Below are 26155 nucleotides of genomic sequence, written 5' to 3' on the forward strand. Positions count from 1 at the left end.
TCAATATGTATATCACTTTTTTTTTTCTTATTGTTTTGCTTATAAAAGGATTTGTGTTTGTTTAAGTGAATTTTTTTAATATAATCGAAAGTTTTTATAAAAAATGACATTTTTGAAATTAAGAGTGAAATTTTTGCTATTATTGATATATTCCCAAAAAGTGAAAGCAAGAAGGGATTTACGAAATAAGGCATACTAATGAAGTTGAGGTGAGATATAGAAAATGTTCTACTTCCGTCGACAGCGTTGTACAAACTAATCTGGCCCTTGACACCGATTTACGCTCGGCTGAAACATAAGAGTACGAACTAACTACATAATTTGAATTTACATTACCATCATTTGAACACAAGGCATCTCAAAATGTACAGCTACGAACTCCCAGCAGCAAGGCCAGCTTTACAACACACCTGCCTCTCCCTAGGGCATGTCAAAAGTCACAACCCCGGCGCATTACCCAGAGAAGAAAGAGACGTGGTAAAATGATTTTCTGAGAAATTAGGAACTGGTATCTTATAACCGGTTAGTCATCGTCTGATAAACAAACTATGTCAGCGGTTCCACCTGTATTTACTGGGTTCGTACGAGCACTTCCTGTAATGGGAGGAGTGGGAAGGTTCGATGTGGGACGGTTTGAGACCAAATTTGGGCGTGAGGGCGAACAACCTGGTGGACTTGCACCAGACCGAGAGTTCATATTCATAAGCAACCCCAAAGCAGATAATCTACGAAGAGCTGACAGATCCCCTGGACTTTCAGGCTGACGGGCACTAGTATTAGGAACAGATTGCACTGCTGGAGCTGGAGGACGTGGAATATGAGGAAGTGAGGGAGGCGTTGCGGGGGAGTTGCTATGTGACTGCTGATTAGACATGGAAGTTGAAGGTCTAAACGGTTGAAGATGAGGGGCCGGGGCACGAATCTCACCTCCACCTTGGGCGGTTCTTGTGGAGGAGATGGAACTGATATGCGGTGGTCTTGCTGGGATACTTGGAATAGGAGAAGTCGAAAGAGGAATTGTTGCAGGTGCAGGTGGAGGTGGGATGGGTAGGGGGGCAGTTGAAGTGTGCAGGTTAGCTGCAGGAGTGCTGGCCAAAGATGAACTAGCAGCTGGAGAATTTCTTTGTGTATCATGTACAGATAGCTGAACCAGCTGCTGAACGAAACTGGAATTCGTGAAACTGGAATTCCCATCTGGCAGATAAATTGGAACAAGGAGCATAAGAGCAATGACAAAAAAGCACATAATCTGCAAGAATACGGGGACTCAGCCCCTTCCGCCAAAATAATTATATTTAGAGTACATTTAGACCAAATAGGCAGATTCAGTTTGTCATAGTAGGCACAGTTAATGCTAAAGAAGGTTTTGAAACCCATAACGTACACTTTGACAGTCAATCAATCAAATATTGAAACTCTCTGTTCTCTCATCTGAGTGGATCCTTTTTTATAAATCCTTTAACCTTACTCCTCATCGATTGTTCATTTAACATGCCATTTTTCTTCTTTTTGTACCCTCCCCTGGTCTAAGTATTAATGATGGACCTAGCTTACGTTCAGAACCAAGCTATCCCTGGGTCAAAAATCCTCATCTACTACAGTTTTGCACTCCCACCAACAACCTATGGAATCTGAAGCTTTAAGGTTAAAATCTAAAAATCTTACTATCCTCCTTAATCTCGGAAGGTCCAAACCTCAAGGTTACTTCTCAAAGAATAAATTTCACAATCTCTAAAAGTCTAAAGGGGGTGGCTAACTTTCCATTAGGTTCACTTGTAGCCGTTGTAGTTAGATGAAACTGATATATTATGTAATTGAAAATTGCAAAAAAATAAAGCCCAATGAAGATCCATGACCTTCCACAGAAAATGAAAATACCATCCAAACTACATAATTGGCATGTGAATAATAAAACTGATATCTCAAAAGTTGCAATTCAGAAGTTTTCATACCTTGCTGCAGTCCAGATGCACCTGATGCCCGAAGATCCATGCATTTTGACCGGAAAGCCTCAGCCAAAATCTTGTTCATCAAAACTTTGTGGTGTATTGAATCCAACTCCTCCTTTTTAAGGAGAAATTCAGCCTCAATCTCCTGAGATTTAACTTCATATTTTCGTCGAATTTCAGCTACAGCCTCCTCTATTTCCTTGTCACAATCACCCTTCAGTCGTAGCTTCTGTTCAAGACAAAAATGACCTCAGCAGAAATTTTTGCTTTGAAAAATAAATAAACAACAATATATTAACTTCAAAACTCACCGCATCTTCATGAGACTTAAGAATATGATCTGTCTGTTTATTCAATCTTTCCAATTCATATTGAAGCGGGTCAGTGTACGAAGGCAGAGGCGCTCGAGATCCCCCTTGGGGTGCAGCATTTATAGGACGACTATTAAATGCAGAAGTAACAGGTGTAGCCCTAGTGTCTGAAAATGGCAGTCCAAATTCACTAGTAGAGGATGTGACAGGCCGCAAAACAGTTTGATTTGAAAGATCGGAAATATTCTCAACAAGATCTACCGGAGCATGGGAAATTTGGTTAGAGGTACGGTCTTCACTAGGCCGAATTTCGACTCCACCAGCTGAAGATAACTCAGGAGCACTATTATCAGGTGCATAAAAGGATGGCTGTTGAACTACAGCTTCAATGTCTGGCAATTCATGATTAGGCGGCAGATTGGATGCTACGGTTGGAGCAGATTTGGGTGTGGTATTTTCAACCATTTGGGAAGTATTCTGCTGTTCACTGGATACTGCATCTTCTTGCTCTGCATCAGATGTTTCTATCCGAGTACCTATGTTTTGATATGCCTGGCCAGGTAAGCATTTGTCAGTAGGTGAATGGCTAAATCACTTTCTCTTTCTGATTTTATTGTAGAACAAAATTTACTATGGAAAATGAATACCACCTCCTCACATGAAAGAACCAAGTCAAAACAAAATCATATAATAGTGGACCACTTATAAGATGTTGTGAAATGTGAACATAAAAACTTCATCAGAAAATTACAAATCTAAGCTTGTCATAATTCTCAAGATAGTGTAAAACAAAGTAGTGCAGCCTGCTCATCAGACAAAGCACAAAGTCATTTTCATGGAACATAAACAAAGATAAAAACAAGGTGACTACCATATAGATTGACAAATTCCAACAAGCAAATACCTGATCTAGTGTCGCTGAACAACCAGTAACCAAGGCCACAGGCTGCACTCTAGGTGAACTTACCAGGGGCATTTCCTGATCAGAGTTTACATCGGTCACAATATCAACTCCATTCTGCTGGTAAGCCCCTGGTGCACTATCAGATACCATAAGATCCACCTCACAGGATTCTTTTTCAGTAGCTTTTTCACAGATTTGTTTATCAGGTGGTGGTGGATCCACAGATACAAGATTCCCTTGCTCATCATCTAAACTGACAGTCTGCAGCACTGACAAATCAACCTCTTTATCTGGCATGGCTACTGTCACTTCATGGATTTGTTCTTCAGAGGCAGGCGACATAGGCGGAACATGGTGGAGACCATGACTTGAAATGACAGGCTCATGTTCTGTTGATTTTTCAGGGATTTCTTCTTCAGATGAAGGTGCATTCAAAGAGACACGACTTTCCAAGCTATCTTTGGAACTGACATTCTCAAGCACGCCCAAATGAACCTCTTTATCTGGTACTGTTACTGTCAATTCATGGATTTGTCCTTCAGATGAAGGTGGGCTCACCGAAACGTCATGCAAATCATGACTGGAATTGACAGTCTCATGTTCTGTCACTTTTCCAAGCATCTGTCCTCCAGCAAGTGGATCCACCGAGACAAGATTCCCTTGTCCATAATTCGAACTGACAGTCTCAAGCACTCCTGATTCGATCTCTTTATCTGGCATGGTTCGCTTCGCTACATGGTTTTGTTCTTCTGGTGAAGGTGCCCTCACAGAAACGACGTTTTGTGAGCTATGACTTGAACAAGGATTCACAGATACATCCAGCACCCCACTACATGCAGTACCTCCATCAGTAATTTGCGTTTTGGCACAAGGATTCAAAGATACAAAACTCTCTTGAACATCACTAGAACTTTCAGCTTTGTTTTTACCCATGAAACCAGTACATGAAGCCGCCTCAGAAGTAATATCTAATGCACCACGTGGCCTAGCTGGGGTCTCCTCAGTTCTAATGGGGACATTATGTGCTACAGCTTCAGCAGGAACACTTTCTGCAGTAGGAGATGGTGCTTTAACTCCCCCCGCCACGCTATGCACAATACTATCAAAGTCATGGACTCTTAAAGTGGCAAGATCTTCGTGATCTTCACTACTTTGACATTCACTAGTTCTTGAGCATTCCAACCAAGGGTCAAGTGTACCTGAGGGTGATCTATCTAACAATTCAGCACGAGCCCAGGATTGCACTTCCTCTACCCATCGTTTCCCCATCTCCCTCAGTTTACTCCTTGCTTCCAGCTGTGATACCTCAAGATGCTCAAGACGTAGGTCCATCTGGTTGTCATTTTCTTCTATTTTCTTTTCCAACATCTTAAGCTTATCCGTTCTCATTGAGATATTATTCTGAAAGCAAGATCGAATAACAATTGTCTCTGCTTTAAGCTCTCTTTCTAGACGCCCCTTTTCTTCCTCATAAGTTCGCAAAACTTCATTTTTGTCTTTGCTTTGCTTCTCAATAAGTTTTTTCATCTTCTTCTGGAGCTTTTTCTGAATTTCTTTAATACTTTTTGAGACATCTTCTTGTGCAAAATATTCTTGACTCGGTGGCGAGTCTTTAACGTCTGATTTGATGTGCTGCAAGTTAGAAGTTAATGACTGTGAAGCCTTCGCATCCGAATTCTTCAAAACATCTTTACTTGATAAATTAGAAAGCTTTGGAGATTCTGCAGCCTTAAAAGCGCCTATACTGTGCAAAAATGTTCTTTTCAGACACCGCAACATCGAATAAACATACTCTGCCTCCTCCTTTTTGCAATTGAAGTTAAGATGCTGCTTTGCAAGTGAAAGAGATTCTTTGTGGTCAACTTTCTGCTTCAGAAATGAAGCTGCCATCCAACACTGGAATATAGATATCAGAAAGTCGGTTAAAAAATGTTAAAAGTAACACTAAGGAACATGCGCATGCAATTAAGCACTGATGTATATATGCACACATAATACTAAGGATGTCCCCCAACCTCACACAGAGAAATAGACAGAGGTAGTACTTAATATGTGGTCTGTTTAAATTTTAGTCATAGTTACAGCTATGGACATAGTGAAGGAAATGCTTAAGAATTGTGGAGTATGGAATTTAATTGGAAAATCACAAGATAATACCATGTGGATTTGTTTAGTTGTAACTAAACTCAACACTTCACTATTCTCCAACCACCCCATTCTCTTTTGATATATCCAAACTTCCCCAAAATAGCTTAAGAATTGTTGTGGAGTATTAAACTTAGTTGAAAAATAATAAAAAAAAAAAAAGAATTACCACATATACGGATTTTTTTTTTGTCAAACGATAGATTTTGTTAGATTAGATGTTAGATTAGCCACCAACAGGGTTAGAACCCACGCCGTCATGCAAGGGCTCAACTCCTTTCCACCACTGTGGTAAAGGGCCACTTGCACCACATATATGGATTTTAAATACAATTATTTCTTTTAAAAATTAAGCTGTTAGTAATGAAAGCATTTTTCTTGAGTCAAAAAATTCTGAATATCACCTAGTCAGACGAAAACATGAATCAGTTTTGACAATTTAGTGCTATTCAAACTGCATTATCTTCATAGAAGTTTATCCATCCTTGGTTATTTTACTTTTTACAAGAAATATAACTTTTCAACCCATAATAAAAGCGACATTTCATGGAAGTAAGCAAATCAAGTGCAGAGGCAGAAGAATCACCATCACTCAAATATGTTTAGGGTACAACTTGATCAGGTCAAGCTAGGTAAAGTGCATCATCGTTATACAATGCACCATTCATTTGTAAAACTGAACCGAGAATTTATATAAGTTGTCATATGCCTAGGCAAATGAAAACAAAATTGATTCTGTCAACATGCAAGACATGAGGTACCTTCTTGCTATCATTTGTAAGAGGTGTTGTAAACCTAAATCAATGAGTCGCTATAACATATTCAGTGACAACAATATGAACATATCAGGGTAAAAGGAAAAGCATGAATACCAAGTCTATACTTTAAAATCATTTCCCGACCAGGAAGATAAATGATTGTTGAAGGAAAGTAATATTAAAGAACTTTGCAATTCAACATGCCAACAAAAAATAATAAAAAGGTTAGGCTATATAAGTGCATGAAAGAGCAAGACAATTCTAACCAGAGATATCTGAAATGCCTGCAATATTGTCGCTGGTTCCCTATTAACACGGTGATTACCCATTACATATTCGAGAAAAAGTTCGACCATAACCTTGACAGCATCCTGCATTACAGTGAGTAACCAAGATATCATTAAACGAGAGAACCATGTTTTACTGAGGTATAATAATGGAAATACCAGTTAATAACAGCAGCACATATGAACTAAAACTGAAAGCAAAAGGTTGTTCACATAAAAATCAAATCCATACAGAGACTTGTAAGATTCCACATAGTTTTAATATATCTGGCTTCAGAAGTTGATGGAGACTCTTCTGGGCATCACACAATTTTCTTCTCTCTTCAGACTCAAGCGTGTTAATTTCCGGAGTATTCACATTATCTGAAGTGGAATCACGAATTTCATCAGTTACTTTATTTGCACAAGCAGTTGACTGGTGAGAAGAATGAGGCAAATTATCTGCTGCAGCCACAGAAGTTCCTGCAAAAGTAGAGATATTTTAAGAAACTAGAAATGGGAATCCAACAGATCTACAGGACCATGACATTGCATCAAGACACAATTCTCGGAGAAATGCCATGAAAAAAATGAAACAATTCACAGTATCAGTCATTTACCTTCCTTGGATCCAGGAACTGATTTCACCTCTGATCCAGGCTTCAGATGGGGTGCATTATCATTACCATTTACAACCTTCCCGCGTTTTTTTACAATTTCTTGTTTCTTCGGTAACTCATCAAAAGGTTGTACCCGTTTCCGATTCCTCTGAGACAAACCAGAACAATATTTCCACTGAGGATGCTTTCCTTCCAACAGTTTTGTCCAAAAACTAAGAGGCTGCCCTTCACCAGTATATTCATTTTTCATCTCGCTTAGCAACGGAACCTCCGTACTGTAAGCTCCTCCAGTTTGTTGAACTCTTAAAATCGTAGAATAATTACATGAGCCACTGTTCTCGCCATCCTGAGGAAGTATGGAGAAGAGCTCCTGGATGACATCTTTCAGAAGTGATTCTTCAGACAAGATATTTCTAGTAGAGGCTGGGCTGTTGCAGCCATGGAACTCGTCTAGTTTATCTAGTTGATAAGGTGCCCCCCACAGAAGCATACTACTGCTCATATTCTGTATGTTGTTATCAAGAATCTTCCCCTGTTTTGCACACACTAGAACTTTCTCCTCCACCGTACAAGTTGAATATAAGCGAAATACTTTTATGTGTTCAAACCGGGAATCAAGTGATATCTTTTGCAGGGCTTTTATATCATTATGTGGAATCCAGTCACTACCAAATATGATCACAGTATCAACTGATGACAGTTTGATGTTGGGGAGACAAGCACGAGCCTCCAGTAAGAACACAAATCTACCAGACTCCTTATTGTTGAAAATGTTCATAGCAGCATCTTTCTTAGACCGAAGGACACCGCATTCGACGCGTTCATAGGAATTTTCACCATATCTTAGGCGCAGGAAATCATCCAAAACATCTCCAAGAGAAAACGCTTTTCCTGAACCACCAATTGACTGGTAAAGACAAAAACAAAAAGGAAGATGAGAACAATAGAATGATTTCTTGTCCATATATCTGTTGTCTATCATTGATTTTTTATGGCGTTGGATAAATCAGAGAAGCTCAGTAAATTCATACTTTATGAACTGCCTGAATACTATAGAGCTGGTCAGGTTCACATCCTCATTCATCTTTAGTACTTTATTTGGAAGAAAAAATTGCATCTTATGGCACATGGCAGAGAGAACACAAGTGATCAAATCCAAAGGCGGAAGCCACATATGTGATTACACCTAAAATGGCGTGAAGCCAGTTGCTACTAGAGATCAACTACTTACCTTCGTATGGTGGCTTTGGGCTTGTAACTCAAGCTCTGTGAGGAGGGAAATGTGGCTTGTTAGCTGTTTTTTTTTTTGGGTCGTTTGGTAAGAGAAGTAAAAATAATTATTGAATATCACAGAGAAGTAAGAACTGTAGAGGAGGGTTAGCGATGAGCCTCTGTTTGGGCATAAGTAAGTCAACATTGAGGATGCTTTGTTTTAGGCGATCTTTTCTGATTGGAGTGCTGCAGGCTGCAGTGGTTTCAAGGGAAGAAATATTGTTTCTTATTTGTATATGTATGTATGTATGTGTATATATATATATATATATATATATATATATATATATATATAATTTAGTGTGATAGTCTGTCTGTTTATATATATCATCTGATTTTTATAAGAAAAAGCAATAAAACACACTATTTTTTTGTTTTTTGAGAAAGCATAAAACACAATTACAAAACAGAGGCTTTCCAACTTGAACAAATAACAGAAAAAGAGATCTCTCAAACTTCCAAAGCTACAGATGCCCACAAAGAATCCCAAAAGCGCACCCTTTGCCATAAGAATTCCACCTCCACACCCACAATATTCTCAAAAGTCTTCTTATTCCGTTCTCCCCATACCACCCAAAAAAATTGCCATCATAACACACACCCCCCAAGCACTACCCCTCTCTTTTCGACCAACAAACTTATGCTTTTCACATAATAATGCATTACATGACATCGAAATGGATCAACATAAACCTGCCTCCTCAATTAACAGAGCCAACAAAGAAAAAGCCACTGGAAAGTGCAACAACAAATGATCCAACCAAAATGCATCATATACTCAAAAACTAAAAAATAGGAAGCTAATCCTCAATCAACAAATTATCTAAATCCACATGTTTAAAAGGATGGGAACAGCCTCCCAAAGAAGTCAAGATCAAAACTTCTATATTAAATATAAGTTATAACAAATAATACTGAGAACAGCAGTTCTAATAAGAATTATACTACCACTAATCGCGTACCTGGAACAGGATAAGTACTCTTAAACTTCGATTCTTTATCTCCTTAAGCATCATGTCAAGAAGCTGAAGCTTGCCACTTGCTTTGATTCCTACATCCAAATACTCAGCTGCTTGGAGGTCTTTAGTAAGCAAGGCTTGTAATGGTGGATGCACAATGTAGGGGTGATCACAGCACTGTCAACAAATGCCATACAAGTGACTTAATTAGAAACAAGTACGGTGGTGGAGGAGGGAGAATAAAATATGCAAACCATAGGAATGTCACTTGTTTTCAATACCCATTGCACAAAACACAAGGAAACTCAAACTTAAAACAAATATGCAAATAATATCTTCCTTTGTTTTAAGCCAAGCATAAATTAAAATAGAAAACAACATAATAAAATGAGAAAACAAAATCCAATTAAATTAATAGAAGAGAAAGTTGAAACTAATAAATGAAAACAAGTCATTACAGATCTCTTCTAATTCCAATACGTGTATGTGATATACAAACAACTTGAATTATAAATCACTAAATTAAATGAAACTAAAATTACTAAATTTCCACGAGATAACTATATTACTAGTAGTAACTTTTTAAAGGTGCAAAAACTACATCTTTTAAATTACCCAAACAGAATCAACTATATATGTATGTATGTATATATACACAATATCCACACCAACATACTAAAGAGAGAAAAATCAAAATGAGATGACAGAATGGTGTTATCAAACCAAATAAAAAGTATGACAACCTATGACACCATGGAAGTCAAAAGTTACAGTAGATGACGAAAAGACACATAGATGTCATGCAATCATTAACCACCATACTAGAGAAAAGCGAAACCAGCCAACCTTCCGAGCAGCTAGAGTTACATCATGGAGTGCTTTTTTTGATAAATTTTTGTCCGCTAAAGTTATATCTGCTCCAACACGATCTTTCTTTGCCAATGAGAGAATTAATGTGGAGTTTGACAGTAAATTTTCACAGTACTGCTCTAGCTGGACGGTTGATATCTGTACAGGAACCCAATACTCTCTAAACCTGGGAGAGTCATGTTTGCATCCATGAGAAATATACCTTGAAAGCCTGTCCTTTAATTTAACAATAATGTCAGTGCAACTGCTTAGGAAGTGATCACCAGTTTGTGAATTGCTGTCAGAATCAAGGAGACACAACAAACAGAGGTACTCAGGACTGCTCTCCTGCAATATTTAGCCTTTCATAAGCCAGCCAAGTAGAAAGCAATCTCCACCACCACTCAAAATATAAAAAGAAAAATACTAACATAAAGCACAATAAAATACAAACCTTAAGTACTCCACTGACCAGGAGAAGCCACTTACGGGTACGTAGCATCTTAATCTGCACCAACTGTGTAGAGATTGTAGGGTGCTGGCACGCATCAATTATGATAGTTTCCCATCCTATGTGTTCGAATACATTTTTATCCTGCAGAATAAGAAGACGGTTTAACAACCAAGTCACTATTGTCTAAGCGACTATTCATTTCAAAGAGAAGTAAGCACTTTTACATTCAACTACATTTCTAATGCTAATGGATCCTACAATCAGGGAAAAAGATACCTCAATAATAGCATCTGGTGAGGTAACAAGTACTTGAAAAATGGCACCAGCCTCATCAAACTCTATTGACCTAATACTTCTCCGTAAATCTTTATTTCCACTGTAAACCACAACATTCATAGATGGTGCCAAACGGGAGAACTCATCATCCCAATAACGAAGTGTAGAAGGAGTTGAGATGATCAGAAAAGGTTGATAGGCATCAGACTGCAAAGATTTAATACATGCAATCACCTTCACAATTCGTTCCTGCAAAAACAGAATTTTTTTACAACCAGTTCACAAGCACAACTTCACATGAAACATTACTAGATTTAGTCTAAAAACTTGAATTTTTTCTTTTTAGTTCCCCATTAAGCACCAGCTTGTTGCTAATATAAGATCATAAAGAAGATAGTAAATCATTCTAAAGTCCCTAATAAAACCCTTTTCAGTCAAAAATACAATAACATATTTCAGAGGAGAAAAATTAAAATGTAAACCTGTTTACCATAATCGTATTTCAGAAAATTGTGTGAAAATCCTCCTCTTTCTTTACCCAACCCTTTCCTATAATTTGGAAGGTTAGAGTACCTCCTAATGTAATTACTTGAACAATTGTTCACAGTAGCTGATACAAGTGTGTAAAGGAGAGAGTGAATGTGCGAATTGATGAAGCGTACATCTTTTCACCACTGTGGCACTCTATTTTGCTTAATAATAAAATTTGTTTCTCAAGAACACAAACAAGTAGAACCGATCAACTGTATGTGAATATATATCTGAACATCGAATCATAAACCCCACAAGAAGACAATGTTAATGAGTTAACCAGAATGTTATCTGACAAGCTGTCTAACAGATGAAAAGTAAACCAAGCTCACCTTATCATCAACAACAATAGCATTCTCACCCTTGTGCCAGAGCTCGCGTAGCTTGTTAATGTTCTCTAGACATGTATTATCAAGTCTGGATGAATCTCCAGCTAGCAGTTCTGATAAATTAACAGTTGAACACTTTTTTCTCTCAAGTATCTGCAGGTAATGTTAGCATTAGCAACAGAAGAATCATATAGTCATAAGCATACTCATACGAATAAACTGTAGACTCAAAAAGTTCCCTTCAGGGATTAATCAATTTTATAAAAGACAAATAATCTATATATACTCAAAATCTTAAATGACAGTGAACAAGCAGAAAACACACGATATCCAGACAGCCCACCCCTAGAACATTAAAAAAATATAGTATCCCTTAAAGAGCACACAGAGAGGACAGATTGTTATCCATTATGATCAATGACAGAGAAGCCTTTGTACTCGTAGAAAAATGATATAGAAGCCCTCCACCAATCATAGAAGGAAACGAAATATCTTACACGTCAAATTTTGGAGATTCCAGTATAGGTTTCAACTGTGCTTAAGACTAGACAACCAGTATGTTCCTTGTCACTTTCCACTTAAAAATTAATTCAAAACAAATAAGATCTGTTTAGATCTCTTTGGTCAACAAGTAAAACGTGGAGGAAACTGACATCTTCAACATATTAATCCAAACAGATATGCATTTAAATCTAGAACTAGATGTTTCATATATTTCATCATATAATTCATGCCTTTGGCACCTTATCCATTTTAGAGGACTTCTTGACCGTCTGCCGGCGGCTTTCATAATCTCTTATAAGGCCCTGACCCTCAGGTGAATCAAAGAATGCAGCATTCTCTAACTCCCAAGTAGCATCGTCATAATGAAGACCGTGCCATTTCACAAGCCATTCATACTGACAAAATAAGTTATCACCAATATGTTCCCCAAGATAGTTTTCACGCTGCTTGGAAGACATTAACAATCTCCTTTGTAGCAACCGATGTGGAACTGTCCACTCTTTTCTCCACCTTGTGACCTGAAGAACATTTATTAACAACTGCTTAATATTGAAAGAATTATTTATCTTACAACTCCCCAACTACAGCTGGTGTGCAAAGGTAGATTTTGACTTAAGGGTATAAAAAAATGATAGAACAAAGCTAAAGAGTGAAGAGAAAGAAATTTGAACCCATGCAAAGGCATCTCAATCCCATGAATGAATGTCAGATTCCCTTTTTAGGGTGTTTCAAATTTTCCATTGATAGACATAACAAGTATAACAGAACATGTCTACCAAAACAAGAGTTGAAAAAACAGACCTGGTTATTTCGGTTGAATATTGCCACAAGAGTAGGAGCTTCAAGAAGAACTCTACTTTCTGGTACCCATTGGTTGTGAATATGAGCAAGACCCTTGTATTTAAGAAAAAATTCCTTCCTCTTTTGCAATCCTACAGGTCAACCAGGAAAAAAAAAAGGACCAGATATTTGTTATAAGAAGTCATCATACATAAAATGATCACAACAGAAAATAAGAAAATAATCCAAAACAAAGATGAAGCTGAAGTCTCATAATTTCTGCATACCATCAACATTCGATACCTCTACTTCTCTAGCATCCCAGATTGACTCTATTCCCTCTGACACCGAATATATACCAGATTCCAACTTTTTTCTAACACACATGGGACAGTACCAAAGTCCAAGAGGAACATCATCCATAGGAGGATCTAGACAAGAAAGATGTAAGCTTGTCCAGCATCCTTTTCCATTACAGCACCTGAAATTGAAAACAAATTCTAAGAACCAAAACACATCATAGAAGCAAATAACATTGAAGTTTATAGAAAAAAGTTCCATATTGTGAAAATGTTCATTCATGTGCAAGTACAACCACTCATGCGAAATTACTTCTAAAAAGCGCAGCTTCAGCAAACGTGAGGGACTTTATGCCAGAAAGTCAGGTGTCCAGCAAACATAAAAGACTTTAGGCCGGTTAGTCCAGTTTCCAGCTTAATAAAAAATTATTGTAAAAATGTTGGCCTCAGGATTATAAAGGGTGCTGACTGATACAATCTCATGCGCTTAAGGCGGGCTTCAGTGAAGGAGAGGCAGATTTTTTATGTTGTACTAGTAAAATGGTGGAAGAAGTGGGAAAAACGAAGGTAAGGTGTGTCGAAAAGCTCCAACGGAAAGGCCTTCTGCTGCATGTTATAGAGTCATAGACCAATTGGCACAGTAACTTTCGTGGGGTTATTTGGCTTACTAACTTCAATAAACGCGCCGTTTATGTGTATATTCTGTGGTTGCTACCTTCTTAGCTCTATTTGTATCTGGATGAAGGTGGATGCCTTCTTCCCAGATTCAATACTTTGTAATCTGTTTTCAGATTTAATAAATTTTGTTTCTCCTGAATGAAAGCAAAAAATAAATTTTCCATATCATTTAATAATAAAAACACTTGCAACTATCAAATGTCACAAGAAAGGGTTACCCACAAGAGCTTCCCACCAAGAGAACAGATGAGGCATGTATTTTGGTCGCCATTTGTTTGAAGATCTACAGAAAACTCCTTTTGCTGCATACCATTAAGCTTTTCAGGAATTTCTGTGGTACTATCAGCTGTGAGTTCTCCTCTATCAGGATGCACCTTTCAGAAAAATGAAAAGAAAAAAACACATCAAGATCAACAAACTGATATAACAAACATATAATAAACCTAAAACCATAAGGTTTTAAGCTAGGTAATGTGCACTACCTAGAAATTTGACAAGCAAAAGTATTGTAGGGTATCAAAATCAAGTAACCTACTAAAAGACACTATTATTTGCTTCCTCGAAAGATTACTAATGATCCAAGCAAAATAACATAAATAGTAACAGTGAACAAAAATTTATAAGTACAATCTCCACAAAATAATGGACATGATCCCATAAAATGTTCCATTTCAACCATATGAAAATATCTGTGGGAAAAATAAAAATAATGACATACAAACAAGTAATGAATAGGAACGTCGAAAATTGCTATTTTTATCTTGTTTATCAATAATCTCCAGTGTTATGCAAACTAATAAGATGATGCTATGCAAATATATGAACAATAAAGTAAACACGCCACACACAAACACAGAATTCAGCGTGGTTCAGCAAACTTATGCCTACTCCTTGTGTGATCTCTCTTGAGAAATCACCTGCACTATGGAGACTCAGTTTCAAGAACTTAATAAAAACCCTTATGCTAATTGCTAAACTTCACAACATCGCTTTAGAACAGCCCCCAACTAGCCTATTTATAGTACATAGAACCAATGGTTACATTCCTTACAAGTATAGGATTCCTAAATCCTTTTAGAATAGGGATAACTAACTTATTTCCTAATCCTAAGGGATTACAAAGAAAAACCTCTTTCCCAATTTTTATGGGAAATAACTTGTGGACATTCCTTTTCTTCTTTCCCAACCCCAATTGGAAACCTACACCTGTTTGGCCTTGGTATTTTCACGAGCCAAATCACAACAGGTCAAAACCTTCATTAACTCGATTACTAATTTCTGTAACACTGAAAAACAAATTCCAAGGCGGCTTTGTTGTGAATATCGCGTTTAAGAATGGGAAAAACAGAACAAACTCGAGAAATAAAAAAACAAAGTAACCAAGACAAATAACACCAAGAATTAACATGGTTTGGCTATATGTGCCTACGTCCACGGGACAGCAACAACAATCTTTCACTATATCAATAATGAGTACAACCAATAATCTTGCCAAGTCTCTAGAATTAAGAACTTGATGATAAACCTGAAAGAACAAGAACAAGAAATACACTCTGTTATATATTTACTTTTCTCTCGCACACTTTGCCCTTACAATATTCTCTCACTCTAATCCCCTGAGTGGTATACAAAATATTATTTTGCTCCAATTCAAAACTAGTACAACGACCCATTATATAGTCATGATAAAGGTCTTCTTCAATAAGGATTACTAATCCTAATTGGAATCTAGTTATGAATCCTTCTCCAATTGGGGAAACAACTCCAAACGGGAAAACAATTTATCCTCTAAGACTATAATTCCTTATAGACTTAGGACAACTTATCATGGGTTGGAAAAACCCAACAGGCTTCATAAATTATTGTCCTCTACTAAATTACAATGTTCGTATAACCAAAAAACTTATTTGCTATATCTAATATCTGATGTTCCTTTTGACATGGTAGCCACATTTAATTAACTATTATAATCACATCAGCTCTGTATGCAGCTAGAGATTAGAGATCCTCTACAAACCATATCCACAAAATGACACCAATCATGGAAACACCTCCCCATGAAATGAAATGAGACACAACACCAGAAAGAAGAGAGAGAAATTAAAGTGAGCCACAGCACCATAATATAAGCACCACAAAGCAACAAAAAATATGGCAGGCCATTTAGAGCAATATATTCCATCTGAGAGAAACAAACTCAAATAAAATGGACCAAATAAAATGGAACTGAAACAATGGATTTTGAAAGCAGTAAAGAGCGAGAAGGTTGAGCCAACCTCAGTTCCATATGTACTACATAACTCCTGCTTTAATTTTGTGCTGCAAGAGCAACACTCCAGCTTCGTTGGATCATTTTCCACCCTGAAAATATCACATGAGATACAGTCAACACTTCTAAAATCAGAATGTTATAAGAGTATCACGACTGCCCAAAATTTACAAAATCTAATACAATAGCCAAGTATATATCCTCATAGATGTAAGATTTTCGACTCCCCTATGGAACTTCTTGTTTGATGTATTTGACAATAAACTCAACTTAGCAAATGGAGAATAACTAAAAACACACAAGATATACATTGGTTTGGCAGAACTTTTGCCTACGTCCAATTGTGATTTCTCTGGGTAGAGAAATCACGGCTTCTTTGAATTTCTTGGCCAGCACTTTGAACTTCTGCCTACCTCAAGTGCGGAGGTGCTACGCCTTACTCAATCAACTAGATTGATTGAGTTCAAGCAATGCTTGAATTCCTTGGCCAGCACTATCTTGGTAAGGAAATATGCGGCATTTTCATCCGTGTGAAACTTTTCAACCCAAATCTCCTTGGACTCCACTCAAACCCGAATTTTATGATACCTTACTTCAATGAGTACCCCTTTGCCACAAGCCTTGCTTTGAATCTTACGGCATCTTGTTCATGTACTTGCATCCAACTAGCTTTCTGTCTTGGGATCAGGAACCAACTCCCAAACAGAGCTTTTGTAAAGCGACTACATTTCTTCTGTCATAGCACTTATCCAACTATCTCGCTTATCACTTACTATAGTTCTTGATAAGTAATTGGATCTCGTTGGCTGATGTGAAGAGAATAATTAACTTCGTCTTGGTCAAACCCAAACTTGTCAGGTTTCTTCTTGTTTCGAATGGGTTTGTCCAGTGCTATGCATCTCTGGAATACAGGTGATTTGTGGGTTGGAGTTTGAACCCATTGGGATGTCTGGCGGATTGGAGTGCTTGGAGTGCCTGATTCCTACCTGGTGAATGATGTTGATGCTCTTCTTCCCATAATCATCAGATTCGAATCCTTGCTCAATTGGCTCCACCAAAGCTTCATCTTCCTCTGATCTGATGAATGGAATTCTTGTTGCTTCAATTCAATATCATCCTTCTTTCAGTTGAAGCCCATATAGTTCATCCTTGAGAAACAATTTATTGGAAATGGTTTTTCCCATATAAACCTTCTCCAATTTGTCCCATGCTTGCTTAACAGTCATCATTTCTGTGATGTGGGACCTGACTGATTTTGTGAGATCATGGCAAGTGCCTTCGCCCATAAGCGGTAGGTCTCGGGTTCGAGACTTGGGAGCAGCCTCTCCATAAATGGGGGTAAGGCTAGCCGACATTCACCTCTCCCAGACCCTGCGTAAAGCGGGAGCCTTGTGCACTGGGTACGACCTTTTTATGGATAGCCCAGCCTAGGCGTGAGGCGAAGCCTCACGGTGCCTAAAATTTTAATCTATAACTTGGGAAAACAAATATAATTATAACTAAATCAAAGATAATATCATCTTCTTCATTACTAAGTCTAGTTGTACTTGGAAACTATGTCATATAGTCTTAAAATGTTGTAATTATTTATTTTATTGTAAGCAATTATAGAGAACTTCAAGAGAAATAAGGCTAGGTGGCCACAATTATAGGGAATTTTCAAGGAAAATAAAGGTTGAATGTCGCAATTATAGGCAATTCAAAAAGAAATAAAGGTTGAGTGGCGCAATTATAGGGAATTTAAAATGAAATGAAGGATGAGTGGAGCAATTATAGGGAATCTAAACTGAAATAAAGGCTCAGTGGACCAATTATTAAAGGCAATTTAAAGGAAAATAAAGGCTAAGTGGAGCAGTTATAGTGAATTTGAAGAGAAATAAAACTTTGCTAATCAAAATGCTAGGTGGCGAAATCTGAATGGGCAACCATTAAAAAACAAAAAAAAGAAAATAGAAAAGAGTTAGACTTTGTCACATAGGATCTGAAGAGATAAACTCTCTCTTTCTTCTTCGTTGAAACTAGAACAGTCCCCTGCATTTTAGAAACAAACATGGATTTTAAAGGGAAACAAGGCCCAAGTTGAATGCCTGGGCACACCTCAACCGCCTGGCGCGCCCTGACACCGACCCCCACAAGCCAAAGGAGAAACCCAGCCTCCAAGGCCGCTAGGCGCTCCCCGAGGCAAGTTTTTTAAGACACTAATCTCAATGGAACTCTTGGCCTTCTTGAGAGTCTTGGTCCATGTCACTTCTATCATGGTTGTAGGCTTCTCACCAAGGAGTGCATCATCCAACTCATGTTGTATCAATACGTTCTTCATCATCCTTTGCTAGTCCGTGAAGTCATCCTTGCCATTAAAAGGTTTTAACGCAGGCCTTAGCTTCCTAGGTTCACGAACTCCTTTCCTTTTGACATCGCATAAGACCTTGAACCAAGCTCTTGATACCTATTGTAAGATTTTCGACTCCCCTATGGAACTTGTTCTTTGATGTTTCTGCCAATGGACTAAACTTAGCAAATAGAGAATAACTAAAAACACAAAAGATATATCCCGTTGTGATTTTTTTGGGTAGAGAAATCACGGCTTCTTTGAATTAAAAATAGAGCGTATAGTGCTTTTGTAAACCCTAGAACTAATCCCTCTCACTTCTCTTGGCTCTCTGTTTTTTCTCTTTTTTTCTGCCCTTGCCACACCCTATTTATAAGTATAGGGTGCAGTTTACATGCCTGCTTTGGGATTAAGTTTCCTATTCTATTTATAAGTAAAGGGTACAATTACATTCCTGTTCCGTTTCTGCTTTTAGAATTCCTAATTTTCTAGCCTCTCCTTCTTGCTTGCTTAGCTCTTGTCTTACTGACTCTTCCTCTTTTCAGGTTCTGAGTGTTAACCGATAGATTTATCATTTGCCAATGAATTGACCGGATTCGAATAATGGGATTCTTGGCTAGAAGAAAGGTTCTGTGATATGGATGCCAACCGAACCCGGGCAGTCACCCACCTAATCTAATTGTACCAGAAAACTTAATGCTTTCCTAATCCTAGTAGGACAAGAATATGTGCACCTTTAGTTTTCCTAATACAATCTAAAACAAAATTGGACGCTAACATTGACGAGCCAATTCCTAACAATAAAAATATGACACACCAAGTAAAAATGATTTTGTGATCAGCCCATGTTTAAAAGTTGGGATTCCATTTCAGTAGCCCCTTATACTAGTTGCCAACAGCAATACTTTGCGAAGCACCATCAAGTGGGGATAAAGGAAAATGAAGTTACATTTAGCAGAAAAGTATAACCTCGAAACTTCAATCAGCAGTAATATAGGGGACAGCAATAAATCAAAGGACACAAGCTTTTTGTAAGCTGACCATCAGAAAGATACTGATTACATAATTGATCTGAGAATAAACCCAAATAAAACTAAGAAATTGCACTCATTCTCATGTCCAAACACCTCACTTCCCCTTTCAGGCACAAAGAAGGGGGGAAAAATAAGTGGAAGAATTTCTTTCATGTCTGCATAGCTCCTGCATATAGTACAAGAATCACCTAGCCCGCAACAAATGTATCACCAGGTAAAAGACATTCCAAAGGAAGTCGCATTCAACTCAAGTATAACCAATGGTTCAAATGGAAGTCACATTCAACTGAAGTTTAACCAATGGTTCAAAGAAATTCCAAAAGGGGAATGTGATTTGTCACTCCTTGCATTAGCTTTATAGTTGATATGTACTCACAAGCCAATTCTTTTCTGCAATTAATTTATATAGAAAACTGAATTTGTTTGTGGTTGGTTTCCATCTGTAATTTGGCGAGTCTAACATGATAATACTTAAGAGTCTATAGTGTAAGTCTGAGTTTTGGATTGAAAAGGACTTTAGTTCCTTTAAAGATTTTGGACAAAGGTTTACAAGCAACACTTATGCTGACATACACACTAGTGTCCAATATACTCTAGATCTCTGCCTATATTCTTGTCCTGACTCTCACCGAGTCTCTTCCTGGGTACCTTTTTTCTTAGCTTTCTCAGAAGAGGATCAACTAATTCCATAAAGCCATTATTATCATCACGGCAACTATTAGTATTGCCACATTTGTGGGTTTACTCCTCTTTACCAATTATTGATATCCAACTTATCTTCCATCCAATTTCAGAAGCACACAAACTATAGGAAGGTATGTAGAGACATACAAATAATAGGATTATAGGAGGAGCTCGCTTTCCATGCTTTTATATTTTGAAAAAAGAGAAACTTTTTACAAACAGGGGACAAGGAGTCCACTTCTATACTAAACTAAAGTCAAAATAACACAGTTTTCATCAGTTGTCAGAGCTTTTGGTCTCCTTTTCTTCTAATCCATGAATTAAGCAAACCCAGAAACAAAGATTGCAAAAAGAAGACCCGATTCTCTGATCAAACCATGAATAGAATAAATTCGAGAGGATTCAGGATTACCCAAAATCTCACAAAGGGAGGAAACAAACCATAAACTTAACCAGTTTTGTAGCAAATATAGAAAGCAAAAAACAGTGTAGCAAGAGAAATTCTCTCTATAAAATGTGTAGCAAATATTGAAAGCAAAAAACAGTGTAGCAAATATTGAAAGCAAAAAACAGTGTAGCCAAAAATAGACATATTCCTGCAATGTCTATAAGATTTTCGACTCCCCGATGGAACTTGTTCTTTGATGTTTACCCCAGTATACTAAACTTAGCAAATAGAGAGTAACTAGAAACACACAAGATTTATATTGGTTCGGCTGAACTTTTGCCTACATCCAACTGTGATTCCTCTGCCCAGAGAAATCACGGTTCTTTAAATTAATAATAGAGCATACAGTGCTTTTTTAAACCCTAGAACTAATCCCTCTAACTTCTCTCGGCTGTCTCTCTGCTCTTTGCTCCTTGCTGCACCCTATTTATAAGCATAGGCTGCGGTTTACACTCCTATTTCGGATTAAATCTCCTAACCTATTTGGGATAGGAAAGTACACATATTCCTATTCCGTTTCTGCTTTTAGGATTCCTAATTTAATTGTACAAGAAAATTATTCTTTCCTAATCCTTGTACGACAAGAATCTGTGCACTTTTAGCTTTCCTGATACAATCCTAAACAAAAAAGGACTCCAACAAATGACGAACAAAATCCAAACAGTGGGAAATTAAGGATGTGAGGCCTTTTGATAGAGAGGAATGGTGAAGTCTGATGAGCACAAGTGTTAGCTCTTTTTGTCAAAATATTGGGAGTTTTACTCAAACTCCACTTTATTATGTAAGTTATAAATTCAACAGTAACCAAACAACATTATAACACTGTAAGTTGTTGTAGTATGATTACACTTTATCTGTTGGTTGACTCCTTTCTAGGGGAGGATATGTGCAACCATATGTAAACTTCAAGCAGCTAGGTTGTAAATTCCAGCAATAGGGATTCTAAAGTGGAAAGATGGTAAGTATAATAAATGTGATAGGGTGTATTCAAACTCTGGACCTCCAAATAAATCAGTGGACTAACACAAATTAAATTAATTCAATATAAGTTCTTTTGGAAACCACCACCAACAATACGGATTCTAAAGTGGAATGATGGGAAGTATAATAAATGTGAAAGGGTGTATTCAAACTAAGTACCTCCAAGTAAATCAGTGGACTAACACAAACTAAATTAATTTGATGGCCAATAGATATAATTTCTTTTGGGAACCACCACCAACAGATAAGGAGACAATACGATTATTTTGTGCAAAGGAATACCTTCGTCGTTTCAAACATACACCGCAAGTCCCAACAGAAGCATCCGTTGTGGACCCAGATGGCAATGGGGAGATGGCATCAGCAATCAAGGTGCAGACATCTTTACTTGCATTAACTGAAGAAGAATAGGTACCCTCATCCTCCATGTTCCTTTTTCTCTTTGAAGGTGTAACACAATGACCAGTTTCCAAGCTCATGTGGAGATTGTCTACACTTCCATTGACTGTAGAACCTGTCAACTCTAGCATCTTCAATTGTTCCTCACCAGGGTAATCCACATGTACCCTTGCAGGTGCATCACTGATCTCTTTCGTCATGGCATTATAGGATGATGGCAGTGGCTGTTGACCACAAATTTCTAAGCCATCACCATTTCCAAACTCAGAAGCTTCCTTCATGGAGCTAGGCCTTGGGCTTGAGCGGGACAAGTCCCCTCCCTGATGATTATCTTCCACTGTTTCTTTTGTAAATTTATTTACAGTGGAATCAGATTCCACTGCTTCAATGCCTTTACAGAGCCCATGAACTGTGCCTCCACAATCGTTGCCGCCTCCCTCAGAAACTTTATTCTGCCTGCTCTGCTCCTCGTTGTGACCTAATATTCAAGAAGATAAGAATGAGCCAAAAACGTATTGAATAATCAATACCACTGTTTAATACACAAACAAGAACGAAAAAGGAAACATGAACAATAAACTAATGACTATTGAGAGAAAAGCCAAAACAACTACCTTGTGCTTTAAACTTCTTTCTTTGTTTCATGAATAGTGCCTTATAAGCTCGAGCATTTCTTATCTTGTTTTTCACACGGCCAGATCCTACACTTTTGCTAACTTCTCTAGTTGCTTCTGTCAATTCTTTCACACTCTTCTCTTTTTGTTCCCCTTTCCGTTTCATAAATGATGAACCTGAGCTTTTCTCAGATTTTTTAGACCTAGAAGAATCTGATGAGTGATTCTTGACTCTATTAGAAATCCTCAATGGACTTGGAGTCAACTTCTTCTCAAATCTCTCAGATTTCCTCTTGGATGGAGGAGTTTCAGAACTTTTTTTCTCGAGTCTTTCAGACTTCCTAGTACTAGAAGGGCTCAATGTTATGTTTTTCTTCAACAATGTTTCTCTAGCAGACCTCCTTAATCCAGTTGTATCCAATGCTCCAGAACCTGAAGTGCTTGATCCTTTACTATTGATTTGCCTCCCTTTTGAATTACTATCCTCATCATCCTTCATTTTCAGACTAGATCGTGTATCATGTGCCATAATTTTAACTGTACATCAATAGAAGAATGTCAAGATATTTTAGAGTGAGGACATCTGCAAATCACAATAACCTGACATCAAACAGGAATAACTAACATCTACACCATCAAGCAGTAATTTAGGTTAGAGTGTAATACTCACTGAACATGAAGACACCACTGAAAATTCATCTTTATGTATGAGAAACACAATTTAAAAACAAAAAAAAAAAACAAAACAAAACAAAAAATAATGTGAGAGACTAATAACAGATAGTAAAGGTCGTACCCAGTGCACAAGGCTCCCGCTTTACGCAGGGTCTGGGAGAGGTGAATGTCGGCTAGCCTTACCCCCATTTATCGAGAGGCTGCTCCCAAGTCTCGAACCCGAGACCTACCGCTCATGGGCGAAGGCACTTGCCATCGCACCAAGTGCGACCTCTTAATGACAGATAGTAATTAAAAAAAAAAACAATAGATACTTTGAACCTCATTGGATAATTTAGACTACCCGAAAGGTCTACATTTATTACAATTTTAAATTTAGAATTGATGCCTGTCCCAACAAAATATTCCTTCAACCATGAATACTTGAATAAACACGAATGTTGGAGACTTCTAAAATGCTGATAAAATCTGTACCATAACTGCAAAATTGTGAGCACTTAATCTCTTCTTCCATCTCCTCCTCTCATAAACCCTACCTAACCTGTGATTTCATCAACCCAGCCTCCTACCAGTTTCTATACGAACCATTCATTTTACTATCGCAATTACCTAACAGGCTAACATGCAATGACGGTATCTCTGCTGCAATTTCAATCAGTTCAGACACCAGAGGAGAAGGTAGCAGCTTGTTGCCAGTCCCTTAAGCTACACAATACATAAAGCTATCAATGCGTCTTGAACTGAAATTGAAAGCACTTCAGAAAGGCTGATCACAACTACTTAAGCAAAAGCACGCACTCCTGCACTATGGCAGTCCCTTAAGCTAGGCAATACATAAAGCTGACAATGTGCCTTGAACCGAAATAGAAAGCACTTCCCAAAGGCTGATCACAGCTACTTATGCAAAAACACCCATTCATGTGACATGTGACCGTATGGTATGCAGACAGAACGGAATGGGACGGGATAGAACGGAAAGAGAGCAAAGATGCCTTCGGATGGAAACAAGAGGAAGAAGAAGGAGACTGAGAGGTTATAATTTTGTGTTCCACGGATGTGGAACGGGTCATTCCAGGGGTGAGGCGGAACGAAAATTCACCCAAAACTCGTCCCATGGAACAGCGAGTTCCACCTGTTTTAGGCGCACCAAACGTAGGACAGGACGAGACGGAACGGCTCGTCATAGGACGGGACGAAACGGGACGAGTCATTCCGTCCCACGTTTGGTGCGCCTAAAAACTGTGGAACGGGTTGTCCCATGGGATGAAATTTGATTGATTTTTCGTTCCACCCCTTCCCCCTGGAACGACCCGTTCCACATCCGTAGAACACAAATTTATAACATTTTATGACAAAATTTTTCCTTATCTTTTTCAATATTTACATCATCCGTTCCATCCTGTTCCGTCCCGTCCCAGACTATTCTGTCCCGTCTGCGTACCAAACTGTACCTATATTCACACCCAAATCACACCAATCTTATGTGTGAACCAAACACATCAATCCTCCACTTGCTATCGCTTTTTGAAATCATAAATAATAGAAAGTAAAAGAAGCTGATTCTGATCCTAATCGTACAATGCCGTAGCTCATGACCCTATAAACCCTAATCGCCTGCCAAAAATTACACCAACCCAGAAATTCCCCACCCTTAACGCCTTGATTTTCCATTCCAAATGATATAATCCAAACCAAAACCCCAAACACTAACAATAACAATTTCAGGTCCGATTTCACTGAAAAAATAATGAATAAATTTAGCAAAAGTTCCACAAAAATTAGAACAATATCGAGAAACTTGGACTAACCTGCATGCAAGTCTTAGTCCTTTAATTTTTTTTTTTTCAGGATGATTAGAGAATGCTCGGGCTTTTACTTCGGTCCTCGCACGGAAATCATGGGGCTGCAAGAAATTTTCCGAGGAAAATTAGGGACGCAAAGGGCAGGAGAAATGCTGAGCCGGTGAAATTTTTGTTGCGTTTTTTGAGATTCTCTTGCTACAGTGTGATAGTGCCTGCTTCCTTGTGGGGGACGAAAACGTCATTTTGATTTCTTTTCGTTTTATGACAAGTTTGCCCTTCCCATATGCAAACGGGCAAATGCCATCCCTTTTTTAATTAAGCTTTTTAGCTAAAATGATCCCTCAGATCATAACTCTTCACTTTGGTCCTTGAGATTTCAAATCAATAGAAGTGATCCCTGAGGTTGTCCATCATCCATCATTTTGGTTCTTCCGTTAAAAACTCCGTTAATATCTCGGAACTCTTGCTCGGAAGTTTGAGCAATTTTCAAAACTTCGTAACTCAATAATTTCCTAATCAAATTCGACCCATAATATATCAAAATGAAGATAGGAAAGTGTAGAATAAGATTATACCTATTTGGAAGCCCAATGGTTTCCAGAGATGGTTGGAAAATAGTCTCAAAGTTTACTGGTCCGAAGGAAAACTAGAAAACTCGCCGAAAACTGGGTAAACTTTAAACATTCATAACTTCTTCAACACTCAACGAAATCAAGTGATTCAAAAACAAAAATAATACTTCTCGATAATATGAAGAGAATGGTGCCTTTTTTAGCGGCTAAATCGCCTTGGTTTGGCCGAAAAATGGCTCGAAATTGGCTGTCCTGATCTCGAGTTAGCCACTATCGAGCCGTTTTCGGCCAAACCACGATCCGTTAGCAGTAAAAAATGTACAATTATCTTCATCTGATTGATAAGTATGATTTTTTATTTTGAATCACTTGATTTCGTTGAGTATTGAAGAAGTTATGAATGTTTAAAATTTACCCAGTTTCAGACTAGTTTTCCAGTTTTCCAGTTTCCAGTTTTCCCTTGG

General features: G+C 37.9%; 1 protein-coding gene across 1 annotated transcript; it reads right to left on the reverse strand.

The window, feature by feature from the left end:
* Positions 1-177: 177 nt before the first annotated feature.
* On the reverse strand, positions 178-25350 carry LOC103423147 (helicase protein MOM1-like). Its single transcript, XM_029099823.2, has 20 exons — positions 25126-25350; positions 22643-23179; positions 21912-22506; positions 16161-16245; positions 14107-14258; positions 13195-13388; positions 12929-13059; positions 12367-12645; positions 11627-11776; positions 10764-11012; positions 10488-10628; positions 10031-10381; positions 9188-9361; positions 6954-7860; positions 6587-6816; positions 6334-6438; positions 3165-5060; positions 2261-2812; positions 1953-2178; positions 178-1194 (listed from the first exon to the last, which is right to left on the reverse strand). The coding sequence occupies exons 2-20, from the start codon at positions 23169-23171 to the stop codon at positions 524-526; spliced, it is 7617 nt and encodes a 2538-aa protein (XP_028955656.2). The 5' UTR covers positions 23172-23179; positions 25126-25350; the 3' UTR covers positions 178-523.
* Positions 25351-26155: the final 805 nt, after the last annotated feature.

Source organism: Malus domestica, chromosome 03 (genome assembly GCF_042453785.1).
Source record: "Malus domestica chromosome 03, GDT2T_hap1".
NCBI classification, from domain to species: Eukaryota; Viridiplantae; Streptophyta; class Magnoliopsida; order Rosales; family Rosaceae; genus Malus; species Malus domestica.